This window comes from Ovis aries, chromosome 15 (assembly GCF_016772045.2).
Source record: "Ovis aries strain OAR_USU_Benz2616 breed Rambouillet chromosome 15, ARS-UI_Ramb_v3.0, whole genome shotgun sequence".
NCBI lineage: Eukaryota > Metazoa > Chordata > Mammalia > Artiodactyla > Bovidae > Ovis > Ovis aries.
The window spans coordinates 29,474,004-29,491,417 of record NC_056068.1 but is presented as its reverse complement, the minus strand read 5'-3'; the positions used below and the strand labels follow the sequence as shown (position 1 = coordinate 29,491,417).

Here is a 17,414-nt window from a genome sequence, read left to right as displayed (position 1 = left end):
CGAAACCAGCTGATCCTCCCATCTACCCCCGCCCCCACGTCCCGCCTCCTTCAAGACACTGCCTTAGAAGCAGCTGGGTAATGGTTAAGGGGAGGAGAGCCCTGTCTTCTGGGGAAGTGTGTGTGTCCTTCCCGCCCCATTCCTGAGCCCCGACTTTCTCAGGAGGCTCTGCTGCTGTCCCAGGTCCCCCTCTGCGCAGAGAAAGGTCACTATAATTGCTGATCACTGTAATTCCAAGCCTGGGATAAGTGTATGACATGGGTGACAGAAGCCCTATGGCCCAATAAGGCCACCCCCCCCATCTAGTTCATGTAACACCCCCTCCCCAGCCCTCACTGCCTCTGAACTCAGTGCCCAAGAAACATCTGCAATAGAAAGTGGCCAGTGGTTTAACCAGAATGACCAAGAACAGCACCCTTTCTTGAAAGCACCAGGCAAAATAGAGGCCACAGTAGTTGGAAGACACAGGTCTTTAATAGAAGCAAGTCAGTGCCCACGTCCCTAGGGGCCACCGAGCTTGGGTACCATTGGTGAAAGGGGGATGACGGTGAGGAGACAGCACCAGTGAGAGAGGAAAGTGGCTGCTGGCAACCTGGGGGTCCCCAGAAAACATAAAGGCAGGACGCAGAAACCCTCCAACACATCTGGACAGCAAGTCCGACATGAGAAGAGTGCCCCCTGGTGGCATGATCAGAGAGGCGCTTGGTGGTGCTGCTACAGGACAGGTGTATTCCCTGAATAGCTCAGCGGTAAAGAATCTGCCTGCAATGCAGGAGACACAGGAGACATGGGTCCAATCCCTGGGTTGGGAAGATCCCCTGGAGGAGGGCATGGCAACCTACTCCAGTATTCTTGCCTGGAGAATCCCATGGACAGAGGAGCCTGGTGGGCTACAGCCCAAAGGGTCGCAAGGACTCAGACACAACTGAAGCGACTTAGCATGCAGGTACACACGCTAAGGGACAATGTGGCCACCAAATGCCACATCTTTCAGCCCTTCTAGCCGAAGGGAGGTGAGGCATGTGCCACGATCCTGGAAACTCCAGACTCGGAACACTGGTTGGACATGCCCTAGGAGAGCAACTGGCACACCTGTGTGCACATTCCATCCATCCCCGGAAGGGATCTTTCTAGAAGTAGTAGTGGAAGCTAGGGAGTCACAGACAGAGAGGACTTGGGGCCAGGGGACACACACTGCTGCCACGGTCTCAGCTTCCAGGGCCGCCCAGCTGCTCCAGGAGGGCCCTGACCTCGCCCTCCACCCGCAGCAGCTGGGCCTTACGCCAGGGATTAAGGGTGGCTCCCCGGTTGTCTTCCAGATCCCTCAGCAGCAGCTCCAGGTGGCGCCGGACCCGGCTGCGATCCCAGCTGTTGAGGTTCCGCTGGACTTCACCCAGGATCACCGACCAGTACTCGGACACTGCTGTCCCCTCCGTCAGCGACACCACGACCCGGGCACCGCCCTCTGCAGTGCTCCCCAAGTCCCGCAGGGCCTGGCGGCACTCTGAGCTCAGCTCATTGAAGTAGAGACTAGCGGGAGAGAGCAGAGTAGATGCCACTCAGTGGGGCTCCGAGAAGGAAGGCGGAGGGCGGGTGGACAGAAAGCGAAGGGTCTCATAACTCATCCCCTAGCTGTGGAATGCGACGGGGAGAGTGTCTGCAATATGCCAGAGACAGAGGGCGGTGGCCACTGGGAGGCAGGGATGGCACTAGAATTCAGTGGGACCACAGTCGATAGGAACCAGGCCACCAGGACCCTAAGAGAAACAGTGGTGGAGAATCAGGGCAGGGGAAGGGCCCATCACGGATGGGGGGTGGGAAGATGGGACAGGGTGGGGGAGGGGCAGGAAAACTCACTGCAGCAGCTCCAAGGAAGGGTGCTTCCAGGCAGCCTTGGCTAAGGCCAGGGCCGCCGTGTCACCAGCGCCGTTGTAGGCCACGTTCAGCTCCTGGAGTTGTTGGTTTCGGTCCAGCTGGGCAGCCAGCAGCTCCAGGCCCTCATCCCCAAGGCCCGTGTGCAGTAGAGAGAGGTGTTTCAGGGAGGTATTTCCTGCCAGCCCCTCCAGCAGCAGAGCCACACCCGCCGCCATCAGCGGGTTGTTGGACAGCCTAGGGCCACGAGCAGTCTAAGGTTATGAGAGCTCCTAGCAGATGCCCTGTGCTGAGCACCGGGACTTGGGCCTAAAGGGTGCATCGCCTGGGGCAGAGACCAGCCTGGATGCAGAGAAATGCAGGCCAGGAAATGAGAAATAAGGGTAAGCTCACTGCAGAGGGGGAAGAGTGAGATGGAAGCTGGCTTCTCCCTCCCTTCCTCCTGCCTTCCATTCTCCTTGTGACACCCCCCTTCCCTTTCCCCTCTCCCCCTCCCCTTCTTCCTCCTTTTTTCACTCCCTTCCAATCCCTGCTTTGCCCTCTGTTCCCAACTGCCCCTCCTTCTTCCCACCCTATTCATCTCCCCTTACTCCAACCTAAAATCAGGAACCCAGGCATCTCGGTTGCTAGTCAACCAGCCAACACTTTGGGAGCATCTATTGAGTGCCCAGCATCAGTGTCAAACTCGTGAGGCAACAGGGAAAATCCTGGGAGGGAATCAGTGGTGCTGTCACCAGGCAACTGGACTGGGTGTTATTCCACTGGGCCCTCCCCAGGCTGATTTTAGCCACGTGAGAGGTGGCTACGACCCATGGTACTTTCCCCCTGCCTGGCTGCTTGTACTAGACAGGGAGGATTGGGGAGAGGAGGGTGGGGGAGTAAGGAGGGTAGGTCAGGGTCTTGTTTATTACACCAGGCATTTGGGAAGTGGAGAGCCCACCCTTGACCATAGCTGGCCAGCAGGATGGAGCCCCCTGCACAGGCACTCACCGCAGGGTGGTCACTTGGCACTGGTCATGTAGCAGCAGGTCGCGGAGGTCCCTGCAGGCCTCGGGGCCCAGGCTGTTGAGTTGCAACCTAGAGCAGAAGGTGGCCAGAGGGGAGGTAAGAAACCAAGGAAGGAGTTCAGCCTGGAGCCCGCCCACCCACCAGGACCCTCCCTCATCATGCACCTCTTGTAGCCCACAGCTGCGTCCCCTTCCGTGGCTCTTGTCACCTCCACCCACACCAGACTCACCCCAACCCCTGGTCCTTCCTCGCTCCCTTTGGTCTCCAGAGAACCTTTTCCTCTGCCCATGCAGGAGGGCAGGGCCTCACCCCAGCTTCCGGGCACGCAAGAAGACAGGCGTGAGCGTGCGCAACCCAGCAGGATCCAGCTGGCAGGAGGCCAAGTTCACCTCATCCAGGGCATGCCTTCCACTGCCCAGGACAGCTGCCACCACCGTGCACTTGAGGGGCGTCATGCGCACGCCTGCCAGGTTGAGCTGGCGCAGAGAGCCAAGCACCTCGGCAGAGAAGCGCTGATTCTGGAACTCATAGTGGAAGAAGAGGTGGTCCAGGAGCTCCGAGGGGGGCAGCACCTGCCGGCCCAGCTTGCCCAGCTTCTTCTTGATGGCCTGGGCGTTCTCCAGGGCATCCAGAGTCTTGATGGGGCAGCCAAGCTGAGCCAGCACTGCCCGGTTGTGGGCAGACAGAAGCCCGCCCATGAACATGGGAAAAAGCTCAAAGACTTCATCGTCTGGAGGCTCGTCTGGGTGGCGCCGCGGACCTTCGACGCCCAGGATACTAGCACCTATCTGGTCCAGGACATCGTCGTTGTAGTAGTCCTCCTCTCGGAACATCTCCAGCACCATGGCCTGGGCCACTGCCTCGCGGCTCTTACCCACCACACGCCCAAACACTCGTGGAACCACCTGGAAGGGAAGCAGTGCGGAGGACTGGGGGGTGGGTGCGGCCTCCTGCTTGCCTTTCAGCCTTCCTGCCTAAGCCTCACGGTCTCCTCTAAACCGGAGCGTGCTTTGTCAGCTCACACCACCCGCCCCTCCTGCAGCACCTTCCGTGGCTCCCCGCTGCCCATGTGCAATAGAAAACTGCAGAATTTGCCCCCAACTGGACCTTTCCAGAGTCATCTCTCAGCACTTGTCTCACTTACTCCAGACATAAGGAAATTCTTTCTTTTTCCCTAACACCCCTTCTGTTTCAAAGTTCAAGGTTGGTGGAAAAGAATTAGCATATACTATGCATTTAGCTTGAAGAAATTAGCGTATACTATTCATCTAGCCTGGTCCCAGGCTGCTGCTGCTAAGTCACTTCAGTCGTGTCCGACTCTGTGCGACCCCAGAGACGGCAGCCCACCAGGCTCCCCCGTCCCTGGGATTCTCCAGGAAAGAACACTGGAGTGGGTTGCTAGGTGGTATAAATATATCACCATCTTCAACATCATCACTGTCATCACAGCAGCAATGACTGATGTCACTCCTACTACTTCAGACCCTTCATGACTTGACCTGATGAAATAAATTTCATATTTTAAGGTAAGACGAGAAAAATTTAAACAGAAAATTTTTCTCTGCCCATTTGGGCCTCCTCCCTTCCTTCTGGTATGCACTGTGCATCTCCATTCTACATTTAACTAGACTTCCCCAATGGCAAAAATACCTGCCACAAAGATCAGTTTCTTTTTCTGGTGTCAGTTATGTGGCTTCTTTGAAGATAACATTCCTTTTTCAATCTTCTAAGGGGTCACGATGATCTACCCTTCACCTTGTATATGCAAACATCTTAGGTGAACTTTATGTAAAATGCCAATATATCATTTTCCTTGAAGCTATCGATTGATGCAAAACAAGATTTCTCAGATGACCTGGGAGGATACTGGGCCTCACCTCATGGGAGATCTTAGCTTCAATACTTACTTATGATCTTATCAGTGCTATTAGGTCTATTACTTATTCAGTTCAGCTCAGTTCAGTCACTCAGTCATGTCCGACTCTCTGCGACGCCATGAATTGCAGCACACCAGGCCTCCCTGTCCATCACCAACTCCCGGAGTCCACTCAAACTCATGTCCATAGAGTCGGTGATGCCATCCAGCCATCTCATCCTCTGTCATCCACTTCTCCTCCTGCCCCCAATCCCTCCCAGCATCAGAGTCTTTTCCAATGAGTCAACTCTTTGCATGAGATGGCCAAAGTATTGGAGTTTCAGCTTTAGCATCAGTCCTTCCAATGAAAACCCAAGACTGATCTCCTTTAGGATGGACTGGTTGGATCTCCTTGCAGTCCAAAGGACTCTCAAGAGTCTTCTCCAGCATCACAGTTCAAAAGCATCAATTCTTCAGCGCTCAGCTTTCTTCACAGTCCAACTCTCACATCCATATATGACCACTGGAAAAACCATAGCCTTGACTAGACAGACCTTTGTTGGCAAAGGAATATCTCTGCTTTTGAATATGCTATCTAGGTTGGTCACAACTTTTCTTCCAAGGAATAGCGTCTTTTAATTTCATGGCTGCAGTCACCATCTGCAGTGATTTAGGAGCCCCCCCAAAATAAAGTCTGACACTGTTTCCACTGTTTCCCCATCTATTTCCCATGAAGTGATGGGACTGGATGCCATGATCTTCGTTTTCTGAATGTTGAGCTTTAAGCCAACTTTTTCACTCTCCTCTTTCACTTTCATCAAGAGGCTCTTTAGTTCCTCTTCACTTTCTGCCATAAGGGTGGTGTCATCTGCATATCTGGGGTTATTGATATTTCTCCCGGCAATCTTGATTCCAGCTTGTGTTTCTTCCAGTCCAGCGTTTCTCATGATGTACTCTGCATATAAGTTAAATAACCAGGGTGACAATATACAGCCTTGATGTACTCCTTTTCCTATTTGGAACCAGTCTGTTGTTCCATGTCCAGTTCTAACTGTTGCTTCCTGACCTGCATATAGGTTTCTCAAGAGGCAGGTCAGGTGGTCTGTATTCCCATCTCTTGAAGAATTTTCCACAGTTTGTTGCGATCCACAGAGTCAAAGGCTTTGGCATAGTCAATAAAGCAGAAATAGATGTTTTTCTGGAACTCCCTTGCTTTTTCCATGATCCAGAGGATGTTGGCAATTTGATCTCTGGTTCCTCTGCCTTTTCTAAAAGCAGCTTGAACATCTGAAAGTTCATGGTTCATGTATTGCTGAAGACTGGCTTGGAGAATTTTGAGCATTACTTTACTAGAATGTGAGATGAGTGCAATTGTGTGGTAGTTTGAGCATTCTTTGGGATTGACTTTCTTGGGATTGGGATGAAAATTGACCTTTTCCAGTCCTGTGGCCACTGCTGAGTTTTCCAAATTTGCTGGCATTTGCCTATTTTATAAGACTGTTGTTCCCTGAATTACCATGTGACTGAGCTTCAGATAAAATTCATGATTAGGCAACTTGAAAGTGAAAGTTAATCACACCGTCTCATCTGACTCTTTGCAGTCCCATGGACTGCAGCCTGCCCGGTTCCTCTGTCCATGGAACTCTCCAGGCAAGAGTGATGGAGTGGGTTGCTCTTTCCTTCTTCAGGGGATCTTCCCTACCTGGCCGAGTCTCCTGCATTGCAGGCAGATTCATTACCAACTGAGCCACTAGGGAAGGCCAGGCAACTTGAAATACTGATCAAATATATAGTTCTATAAGATGAATGACTGTAAGTTGTAACTCTAGATATGGGATGAAGCAACAAGAGGGAATCATTTTCTGGATCATAACAGACTAGTAAGACAGGCAGGTCAGAAGATTTGGGCTACTGTTAACAAGGCCTAGTCCAGTAACAGCACACTGAGTGACCCATCAGTGAAATCCTTGCCTGACCTGGGAATGAGCAGTCCTAGTTCCCTGGAACAAACTGGTCACAAACTGCCTCCCAAACCTTGATCAAAATTAAGAGTGAAAGGAAAGGGATTGTAAAATAAAGAATGTTGCCCACCACACAGTTCTACAAAATCAAGTCATCAGCCACTGCAGTTGCTGGCCTATAATAACCTTGAAAGGAATTCAGGGCAAAGATCAGGATGAGGTAATCTGTGCTCTGGTTAAACTGACAGCGAAAGTGAAAGAGGAGAGTGAAAATGCTGACTTAAAACTCAGCATTCAAAAAATGAAGATCATAGCATGCAGTCCCATCACTTTGGGCAAATAGAAGGGGAAACAGTGGAAACAGTGACAGAGTTTATTTTCTTGGGCTCCAAAATTACTGCAGATGGTGACTGCAGCCATGAAATCAAAATTCGCTTGCTCCTTGGAAGAAAAGCTATGACCAACTTAGCATATTAAAAAGCAGAGACATTCCTTTGCTGACAAAGGTTCGTCTAGTCAAAGCTATGGTTTTTCCAGTAGTCATCTATGGATGTGAGAGTTGGACTATAAAGAAAGCTGAGCATGGAAGAATTGATGGTTTTGAACTGTGGTGTTGGAAAAGACTCTTGAGAGTCCCTTCGACTGCAAGGAGATCCAACCAGTCCATCCTGAAGGAAATCAGTCCTGAATATTCATTGGAAGGACTGATGCTAAAGCTGAAGCTCCAATACTTTGGCCACCTGATGCGAAGAACTGACTCACTGGAACAGACCCTGATGCTGGGTAACACTGAAGGCAGGAGGAGAAGGGGACGACAGAGGATCAGATGGTCGGATGGCATCACCTACTCGGTGGACATGAGTTTGAGCAAGCTCCAGGAGTTGGTGATGGACAGGGAAGCCTAGTGTACTGCAGTCCATGGGGTCGCAAAGAGTCAGACACTACTGGGTGACTGAACTGGACTGAAACTGACAGAACTGGTCGTTAGATATTTTCAGGAGTTTTTATGAACCTGGATTCTTGCATCTTTCCATACTTAGGAAAGCACTAAAACCATTAACTAAGATGTCTGTTCCTCATGACTAGATGGGGCTTCCTAGTGGCTCAGTGGTAAAGAACCCATCTGCCAAGCAGGAGATGTGGGTTCAATCCCTAGGTTAGAAAGATCTCCTGGAGAAGCAAATGGCAACCCCCTCCACTATTCTTGTCTGGAGAATACCATGGACAGAAAAGCCTGATGGGCTACAGTCCATGAGGTCACAACACGACTAAGGCAACTAAACACACATAGACACACACACACACTCCCTTCAACAAAACAGTATATGTACTGGTCTCCCTCTTTACCGCTGAAATAGTTCTTAGAACTCTCTGAGAGACTGTCTCCCAGGTTATAATCCTCAGATTGGCTTGAATTAAAATTTCCATTTCTTTCTTAGATATGTTACGGAACCACTGACTGAAGCGGCCCTCCTTGACCAGAGCGATGATGACCACTTGCATGAGTTATCTCACAGTAGGAGGTCCCAAAGAGGAACATGGTGCTGCTGCCAAAAACTAACCTGGAAAATCTGGGAGGGGCCGAAAGGAGGGAGGAGATGCCAGCCCCATAATACTGTCCTACTAACCTCCCAGAATCCTGCACACTGGAATCCATCTTGGCTAAGAGATGCACACGCCATTTGGAAGGACCCTGAGTCAGACTAAATATGGGCCAAGATGATTGACCAAAGACAGCCCAGAAATTAATCTCATCACCATAACACCTGCGACTGTGCGTCACAGTGCAGAGCAGTTCTGCTTCTCTCCACCCCCTTTCCCACTGCTCTCTGCCTGGACCTCCCTTCCCAATAAAGCCTCTTGCTTTGTCAGTATGTGTCTCCCCAGACAATTCATTTCCAAGAGTTAGACAAGAGCCCACTCTCAGGCCCTGGAAAGGGTCCTCCCTCCTGCAACAGATGGACGACTGATTAATTTTTCATTGACAGGCCCCTGCCAACCACAGTGCCTTCATCACAGCCTCTCACTCACTCTGCTCTTGTCCTCTCTGCTTCTCTCTCTCTCTCTTTTCTGTCTTTTTGACAGTGCTAAGATTTTTCCTCCCTCAAAGCTACATCCTCTTCCTGGAGTGTTTTCCCCCCAGTGCTTCTCCTGGTTAATCCTCCAGGGATCAGATTAAATGCCCTTCCTACAGAGCTGCTTTCCTTATCCCCTTAAATCAGGTCCCCACCTTACACACTTCCACAGCACCTGGAACTTGGCTTTCCAGGCACTTCCCAAGATTTTTAATCATATGGCTATGCTGACATGTTTGTGTTGAGACTGCATGATCAAAAAAGACAAAAACCTGGGGTTCTGTTAGGTTTCTTCCTCAGAATCTAACACGTTGTCTAGCACACAGCAGGCACTCAAATATCTGTCAAAAAAAAATGAATGTTTGGGAGGTTGGTGACATCACCTCCCATGTTTGCAATGGTTCTGAGAAGGACGGACCTCCAGCCAGAGCCACGAGGTTGTTGTGTGGCACCTCTTCTACTGATGTGCTGCAGTCCATGGGGTCGCAGAGAGTCAGGCACAACTGAACAACTGAACAATAACCTCTAATGCCTGCCTTTTGTTTTTTTTCACTTGTTACAGGCAAGGTTCTCACCATGGAGGTAGGGTGTCCCTCCCCCAACCATCATCTGGACACAAGATACGAAAACAGTCACTCTGGGAAGCTGAATCAATAGGCTAATATAGGCACAGATGGGACCCAACCTCTGCTAGGCAACCCTCCCTCCAAGAGGGGCTGGGGGTGTGGTGCCCCCTCAAGTAATTGAGCGGCTTTCTGAATCCCGTCAGGAGGCCACAACCTCACTGCGATCCAGATGAAGCAAGTACATCCTCAAAGGGGTGGAGCAGCCTCAGCAATGGCCATTACCTTCCTGCCTGGGTTGATGCTGTGAGAAGGGATGGGCTGCCTGAGCCTGTTTATGTTTAACAGCAAAAAAAATTTTTAAGCTGTTTATTTATTTTTATTTTGCTGCATTGGGTCTTACTCTCGGCATGTAAAACCTTAGTTGCATCATGTAGGATCTAGTTCCCTGACTAAGGATCAAACCTGGACCCCCTGAATTGGGAGGGTGGAGTCTTAGCCGCTGGACCACCAGGGAAGTCCCTAACAAACAATTAAATAGCACTTACTATGTGCCAGGATCTGCAGATGAAGACATTTAATCCTCATATAGGGCCAATGATACAGATACTTTATTTTTCCAGTTTGGAGTAGGAAATGGCAACCCACTCCATTATTCTTGACTGAAAAATTCTATGGACATGGGAGCCTGAGCAGGCTACAGTCCATGGGGTTGTAAAGAGTTGGATATGACCGAGTGAATGAACACACACATTATTCCCATTTAACAGATAAGGACCTTTAGACACGGGGAGATTAAGTAACTTGTACAAAGTCACACAGCTAGTTAAGTGGCAGAGCCTGGATTTGAACCCAGGTAGCTGTGTTATAGAATCCCTATTCTTAACCCTGACGTTTTGCTGCCTATAAAAAGGAAAACTTGTTAAAATTTTGTCCACTTACCAAGGCCCTGCTTCTTCAAGATAGGTAACTGAAACATTTCTACAGAGGACCGGAGTTACCAGCAAAGCACCACAGCTTCACAGAAATATCCATAGTACATCAGTAAAGTTTAGCAGAAAAAGCACAGGATTCAGAACTATAAAACCTGCACTCAGATCCCAGTTATTCTACTTACTGAGTGACCTTGGTCAAGTTACTCAGCCTCTGCGAGCCCCAGTTTCTTCGTCTATAAAAAGGATTATAATAGTGTTTCATTTACAAGGCATCCGGCAGACATCAGCTGAGAGTGGATATTTCTTCCCATCAAAAACTTAGTGCATCTGCACTGCTCACAGCACAGTCCTCAGGCCTGTTATTTGGTTTCTGGAGTGGACCTGCACCCTGGACGGATTGTCCTAAATCAATTACCAATGCCATTTATCCTCCTGATATAAATGAATAAAATGGCATCTGCTTTATAAACCTGTCTCTGGTGATTAAGTTAGGATGAGACGTCACTCCCAGAGTCTAATCACCTCTGAGGAATAGATACAGTTGGGTTTCTGGACCTGCAAAGCACAGGATAAACCCTGGACTGTAGTGACCCCTGCCGCCCAGCAACGAAGACTAGAATTATGGGATTGTTATTAATAAAGTCCCTGCACCCTCAGATCCCCCTCCAAGCGTTCCCCTGCCTATGGCTTCTCTCTCCCTCTTCCTTATACCCCAATCCCATTAAAACCCAGACTGCCCAGATCTGAAACAGAGCCAAGAAGGAGATTCACAGTTATGCAGGGAAAACAGGTTCCTTCTGGGAGAGGAGCAGGGGGTAAACAGGGAGGATGGGGACTGGCAGCCAGGGGTCCTGGGGCTGTTACCTTGAGCAGGTTGAAGAGCAGCGGCAGGGCCCGCAAGGGCAGCAGCTTGGCCATGATGCCCAGGACCAGGCTGACATCCTCCCCGACACGGCCCACGAGCTCAGCCACTTCCTTGCCCACCCGCTGTAGAGTCGTCTTCCGCAAACCCAGCACGATGTAGAGGGCAGCCAGGTATTCCTGCATGGCGGGCACGGTGAACACGAAGGTACCCGCGTGTCCTGGCTCCACACATGGGGCCAGAAAAAACCGCAGGGCGTCTCGGCGGAAAACGCGCAGCAGCTGAAACTCCTCTTCTGTCTGGACGCCGGCTTCCAGGCAGCCGCGCACGTCCTCTTCAGAGAAGTAGGTCTTGCGGGAGGACACACCCTCATAGGCCAGCTTGCCCATAGTTCGGGCCGCATAGGCCATCAGGGACAACTTGGAGGGGTCAGTGCTGTCCAGCATCTCCCCACTGAAGTTAAGACGCAGGAAGCTGGTGTAGATGCTCGTGAGGGTCTGGCCGGCTGGCGTGGGAGCATGCAGGAAGTGCAGGGTGGCACAGACGAGCCAGCAGTAGGAGGGCAGGAAGCAGGCAGCGGCGATCTGATGGTGCCCTTCCAGGTTCCGGGTCAGCATCTGCACCAGGTGGTCGCGCTGAGCCGGCGTGACCGACACACCCCCGGCTCCGGGCCCACAGTCTGGCTGGTTGAAGCGGAGCTGGAAGTAGAGCTTCTGGAGGTTGGTATCGGAGAAGCCACAGATCTCGCCATAGCGGCCCACGTACTTGCTAGGGATGCGGCCGATGGCAGAGGACCGGGTGGTCACCAGAATGCTGGCCTGGGAAGGGCATGGTGGAGGGTTAAGAAAGACCCTGGTGTCCTCACTGCCTCACTTGCCAGGGAGGAGAGTCCAAGGGTGAAGATGATGATGACCTCAGTAATAATAACTCAGACTTACTGTGGACCCACTATGATCCAGGGCACCGTGCTAAGCACTTCATATGCAGCATCTCATTTGATCAACGCAACTCAAGAAGAGAAAGAAGTGGAAGCCTGGAGAAGCTACTGACCAGCTCAGTCCCACAGCTCAGAAGCGGAGGGGAAGGATTTGAACTAACCCAAAGCCTACGCTCCTATGTATTAAATATGTGGACCTCGAACGCAAAAATCCTTAGGAGGCAAGTTAGGGACACCAAATCAGGGCAGGGCACACTCACCTCAGGCAACATGTATTTGCGCAGCAGGTTGGTGATGATGGCAGCTGGCGCCTCTGGCTTCTCAGGGTCACTGCAAAGCCCTGTGCTGGCTAATGAGAAATTGAGGTTGAGATGCTCCAAGCCGTGGAGCACAAACAGCAGGCGGGAGCCGGCAGCAGCCATCAGAGGCAGAACCTCCTTCAGGGCAGTGTAGCGCTGGGCTACAAGTTGGCACAAGGAGGCAGGAGCAGGGCCCAGGGATGACAGGTCCTCACAGGAGAAGGGGATGAGCAGCTCGAAGGCTGGCAGCCGTCCATAACACCAGTCCAAGACCATCTTGCGCACCAGCGTGCTCTTGCCTGTGCCCACGGTCCCGTAAAGCACCACCGTCTGCACCCGGCGCCCACAGGCATCTGGGTCAAAGAGCTGAGACAGGGCTAGTGGGGGGAGCCCAGCAGAGGGTGGCTGACGCTCCAGGGCCAGTTCAGCCAGTGGGCGCAGCAGCTCATCAGGGGTGCTCTCACGGATCACAGGGTCTACATGGACTGTGTCTAGTGCAAAGGTCGGGCCAAACTGGCGCTCTTCCCTGGGCAGCCGACTGAACCACTCGGCCAGATTATGGCGGTGCCGCTGGAGAGCTTCTGAATGGGAAGGCAAGAGGAGAGAGGGGTGTTAGGGAGAGGGGCAGGGAAACGCAAGAGCTTAGGGAGATGGTAGGGTCAAGCTGCCAAGTCAAGAGATGCTGGAGTCCAAAATGGTGCTGGACATACAAGACTTGCTCAGAATGTCCAGGAAGTTCAGACCCCTGTGACAGGAAGTGAGGAGCCATGGGATGAGTGACGGTGAGTCTGGGCTGACCGGTTGCACGATTATCTGTGCATGATCACCCTGACAGCTAGAGGCAGTGTGTTGAAGAGAGGGACGATGTGTCCCTCCCAGTGCTTTGTACATCGTGAGTGTGCACTGCACGAGTGTCGCAGGAAAGGGTACACAGATAGATGGATAATAAGGCCAGGGAGAGTGGGTCCACAGATGGCCGAAGGTAACCGGTGCTCTATACCACCTTCCTGCTTGCTTCTCTGCCCACCCTCCCCGACCCCATCACACCCCCTGGGATCCCAGCAGCCCCTCTCCTCAGGCTGACTGAGGAGCCAGTCCCTTTACCAGATGCAGCAATGCCCCGGAACAACTGTCCATGCCTCCCGCATGAAGGACCATTGCCCACTGAGCTTCCGTTGTGGCGTATAAAGGCCCTGTGAGCAAAGAGAGGGAGTGAGCTGGGGCTTGGCTGTTGGGCTCAGGCTCCACAGAGGCTCAGAGTCCAGTCCTGCCTCAGCTGATAGACTTCTGGCTTCCTGAGATCCAGCCCTGACCATGGACATCCAAGTCCAGAGCCTTGTCTGACTCTCTCACACCCTTCCCAGGGCCTGAGGTCTCGCCCCTAGCCCTCCAGCTCCCCACTGCTCCCTGCCTGCCTGGAACTCAGGCTGGCTTCTGCCGGACTCCGCCCACCTCCCACCAGTTCTTCCTCTGGCTGACCACTGTGACTTGCACCATGGATGATATAAGCCAACTTCCTCTTTAGATCTAGTAGCTGACTCCCCACGCTCTCTACCCACCGAAGACCAACCTCTCCCCAGGGCATCAAGCTCTCTGCAAGTCCTGACCCTTCCCAGGCTACTCTTCTGTGTCCAGATGTGTCCTAAAGTATGACACCAAGGCCTCACCTCGGGGACCCAAGAGGGCGCTCCCCTTTAAGAGGCCAACTCCAGTGAATCAAGAAGGGGATACGTTCGTCTACAGAGAGAAAGAAGAAGGAAGAAATAGCATCAAGAACTCACCCACATCAGCTCAACAATATATAGACCCCCACATCTACGTCAACCCCCGTCATCATTTGCTCTCACAGCATCACGAACTGCCCCTTTGCAGCAGTTATTATATTTCATTATGTAATTATTTCATTAACATTCATTCACACACCCATTCTTCCATGAGAGCAGGGATTCCATCTGTTTTGTTCATAATTATCTACTTAGAACTAAGCACAGGGTCTGTCTGGCACACAGCAGGCACTCAATAAATATCTATTTAACACAAAATGAAGTCAGACAAGTGTTCCTGGGCTTATGTAGCTACAGGGACCCTCAAAGACCTTCCAGTTCAACTCCCTTAGTTTAGGATGGGAGAAAGGAAGCTGGGGAGGTGCAGTGACTTGTTCAAGGTCAACAGCTAGTGAATCACAGAGCTGGAACTAGCACGCCCGGTGTCTGGATCCCTGTCCTCCTGGGGGTGCCGTCTGGGCTCTGAAGATGAAGGGAGAGTTGGAAAGAGAAACCCCTGCTTCCTGCTCACCTGCTGGCTGGAGTACTCTTCCTAGACCAGGGCTCCAAGAGGCCCTGGGCAAATGGCAGCCCCACCTCATGGCAGGAGAAAAGGTCAGAGCCTGCGGGACTGAGCACACCGCCTTCTAGCCTGTTCCCCTGCAGGAAAAATGGTATGAATGGACCTCACACACCCCAACTTTCCCACCCTACCTCCCCGAGCAGGCCAAAGGGTGGCCTTCCTCCTCAAGAGAACATTAGCTTTGCCTTAAGTGTCAGTGTCGCCAAAGCCCTGGCCTGGCCTTCAGACCTGCCTCCTCCACATCCCCCACCTGAGTGATCTCATTTTATCTCCTACTACCCACGGCCTCTACCCTATGGCTTCATGATCGCCTTTCTCCTGAGTTCCAGCCTAATGAACTATTTAGTTGTCCTTAAAAAAAAAAAAAAATTTATTTATTTTGGCTGCACTGCAAAGCATGTGGGTGGGATCTTAGTTCCTTGACTAGGGATGGAACCTGTACCCCCTGCAATGCAAGCACGGAGTCTTAACCACTGGACTACCAGGGAAGTCCCCCTTGTTGTCCTCTTCTTCTTTTGCTTGGCTTCCAGCAAACTCATAGGAGTTCTGTGTTCATGTTCAGAAGCTTTTCTGAGCCAACAATTCCCAGTAAACAATCATCCACTCTCCTCTAAAGTTTTTCCGTAGCTATCGGGTCCTTTTAGCTGGGTTTTAATAGTTTGACCGTTTTATCTTCTCTGTGACTTTTATCTAACCTGCTTTTCAGGCTGGCATAAATAATAGATAAATGAATTAAGGACTTCCTACTTGGTGTCTCCATATGGACATTCTGCCTGTGCTTCAAGATGCATGCTCGCAGAACTGAACTCAGCATCCCTCGTCCCTGTTCAGTTACTTTACCGCACATCTTCCCAATCACATGATTTCTTCTTGAAATCTGACCACTTTGTCTTCAAATTCTTCCCTCCTCCTTCAACCACTGGAAACAGCCCGGCCATTCCTCCTCCCCATTCTTTGCCAGCCTGTTCCTGTTGCATCATCCCTCCCACCCCTGCGCTAACTCAGACCCTCCCCAGACTTCCGGGGACCCCTCTTCTCTTTACCTTCTCTCTGCCTTCAGTGCCATTCCATTCCCATCTCTCATCCCAGCCACCAATCACCTCCCTAAAATCCTTGATTGTATGGAGTCCAAACACCTGACCTACAACTGCTATTTTTCTGATAATGCCCCTGACCGGTGACTTATCCACCAGGCTTTCCGAATCTCGCTTGCACTTTACTAATTTTGTTCATACTCTTCCATCAGCTTGGAAAGACCTTTCTCCAGAATCCTACCCAAGCTTTTAAAAACTGCTTAAAGTCCCTCTCTCCTGGGCAGTCTTTCTCCATCCCTGAGTTCCCTTAAATGAAGCACACAGCTATTTGGCAGCCGGTCTCCACTGGGATGTGGCTCTTTAAGGGCAGGACACACTTAGGGAGAAGTGCGTGCACTGGGCCCTATTGCCAGCAGGGCCAACCAGTGGAGGTGCAGGCTGGGGCTCAGATCTGGAGTCCCGGTTGCAGAAGAAGGGTTAAGAGGCGGCCCTGGCAAGCTGGAAAAGCTCGGGGAAACTAGCTCAGTGGGAAAAAATCAGACGCAGGGCCTCTGATTCAAGATGGGACTCGTGGTGGGGGCGGGGGTGGGGACGGTAACTTTCGGAGGATCACCCCTGGTCTCCAGAGCAATGAGAAAAGAAGAGGGCACCGCAGGAAAGGTACCAGGTCTGTGCTCGCACAAATCCAGAGCCTTAATCCGGGACCCCAGCTTTCCTTGTTCAAGTTGGTTTCAGACCCAAGAGGAGAGCCCGCCACAACGGCCACCATTCAGCGCACCGCTGCGTCCTACGCAACCCCGGCAGCCAGCTCCTTGCGGCTCCAGCCCAGCCCCGCCCCGTCCCCGCTGCTTAGACCTTTACCCGCCGCGGTCCAGGCCGGGAGCGGTCGCCGCCGGAGTCTCTCGCTTACTCGCAGAGGCCTCGGCGCGGCGCCGCGCTTCCTGCCCGCCCCGCCCGCCTGCGCGGAGCCCTGCCCTTTCTGGCCACCCGCCCGGCAGCGGGCACGCGCGAGAACGCGCCTCAGCGTTCCGGGCCTCCGGGTCCTGGGACGAGGGAGATAGCGAGACAGCCTGGGGGCCCGGAGAGCAGGCCCGGGGCGGGGACTTCTTCCGCCTTCGTCCAGCCATCTCCCCGCGTCTCCCATGCTACACCCCTCCATCCGGCTGGAGCTGTCTTCTGCAGGTCACCCAGCGACAATCTCATCCCATTAGTCACCATCTCTCAGGCAGGGCTTCTTGCAACGCCCATTGTACAGATGAAGGCACTGCCGCTCAGAAAGGTGAAATGACTTGCACCCCCAGTTGACCCAACTTGGAAGAACCAGATCAAGAATCTGGGGCCTGGGTCTTCCTACCTCGGACCCCTGGACCTTCCCAAGGCTATCTCACTCCCTCATCCCCAGAACATTCTTCCCTCTGTGCCTCTTCACTGCTTCAGCCTACCTCCTGGCAGAGATCTTGGGATCTTGGGTCTTCTCTCTGTACCTGGCTCTCTTCACCTCTGCCCAGAACCTCTGTCTGTGGCTTCTGGTCACTTGCCTCAAGGAAGAGAGAAGAATGGGGCGAGGGACTGCTCCCACCTCTAACTGCCCTTCTTGTCTGGCACCCAGTCATAGCCTAGCCCTGGGGCTTCCTGGTCCTCAAAACCCTCACTCTCGTCCCTGTGCT

The 17,414-nt window shown here is 52.2% G+C and overlaps 1 protein-coding gene across 4 annotated transcripts; it reads right to left on the bottom strand.

Moving 5' to 3' along the window:
* Positions 1-452: 452 nt before the first annotated feature.
* Positions 453-16,661, bottom strand: NLRX1 (NLR family member X1). 4 transcript variants are annotated; one of them, XM_042232963.2, is made up of 10 exons: positions 16,412-16,661; positions 14,663-14,790; positions 14,035-14,104; positions 13,472-13,560; positions 12,329-12,948; positions 11,134-11,949; positions 3,190-3,785; positions 2,863-2,949; positions 1,858-2,109; positions 453-1,530 (listed from the first exon to the last, which is right to left on the bottom strand). In XM_042232963.2, the coding sequence occupies exons 2-10, from the start codon at positions 14,730-14,732 to the stop codon at positions 1,209-1,211; spliced, it is 2,922 nt and encodes a 973-aa protein (XP_042088897.1). In that variant the 5' UTR covers positions 14,733-14,790; positions 16,412-16,661; the 3' UTR covers positions 453-1,208. The 4 variants fall into 4 exon arrangements, with proteins under 4 accessions (XP_042088897.1, XP_027835096.2, XP_027835095.2 ...); XM_027979295.3 differs by having other exon boundaries at positions 16,603-16,661; XM_027979294.3 differs by having other exon boundaries at positions 16,609-16,661.
* Between the last annotated feature and the right edge of the window lie 753 nt (positions 16,662-17,414).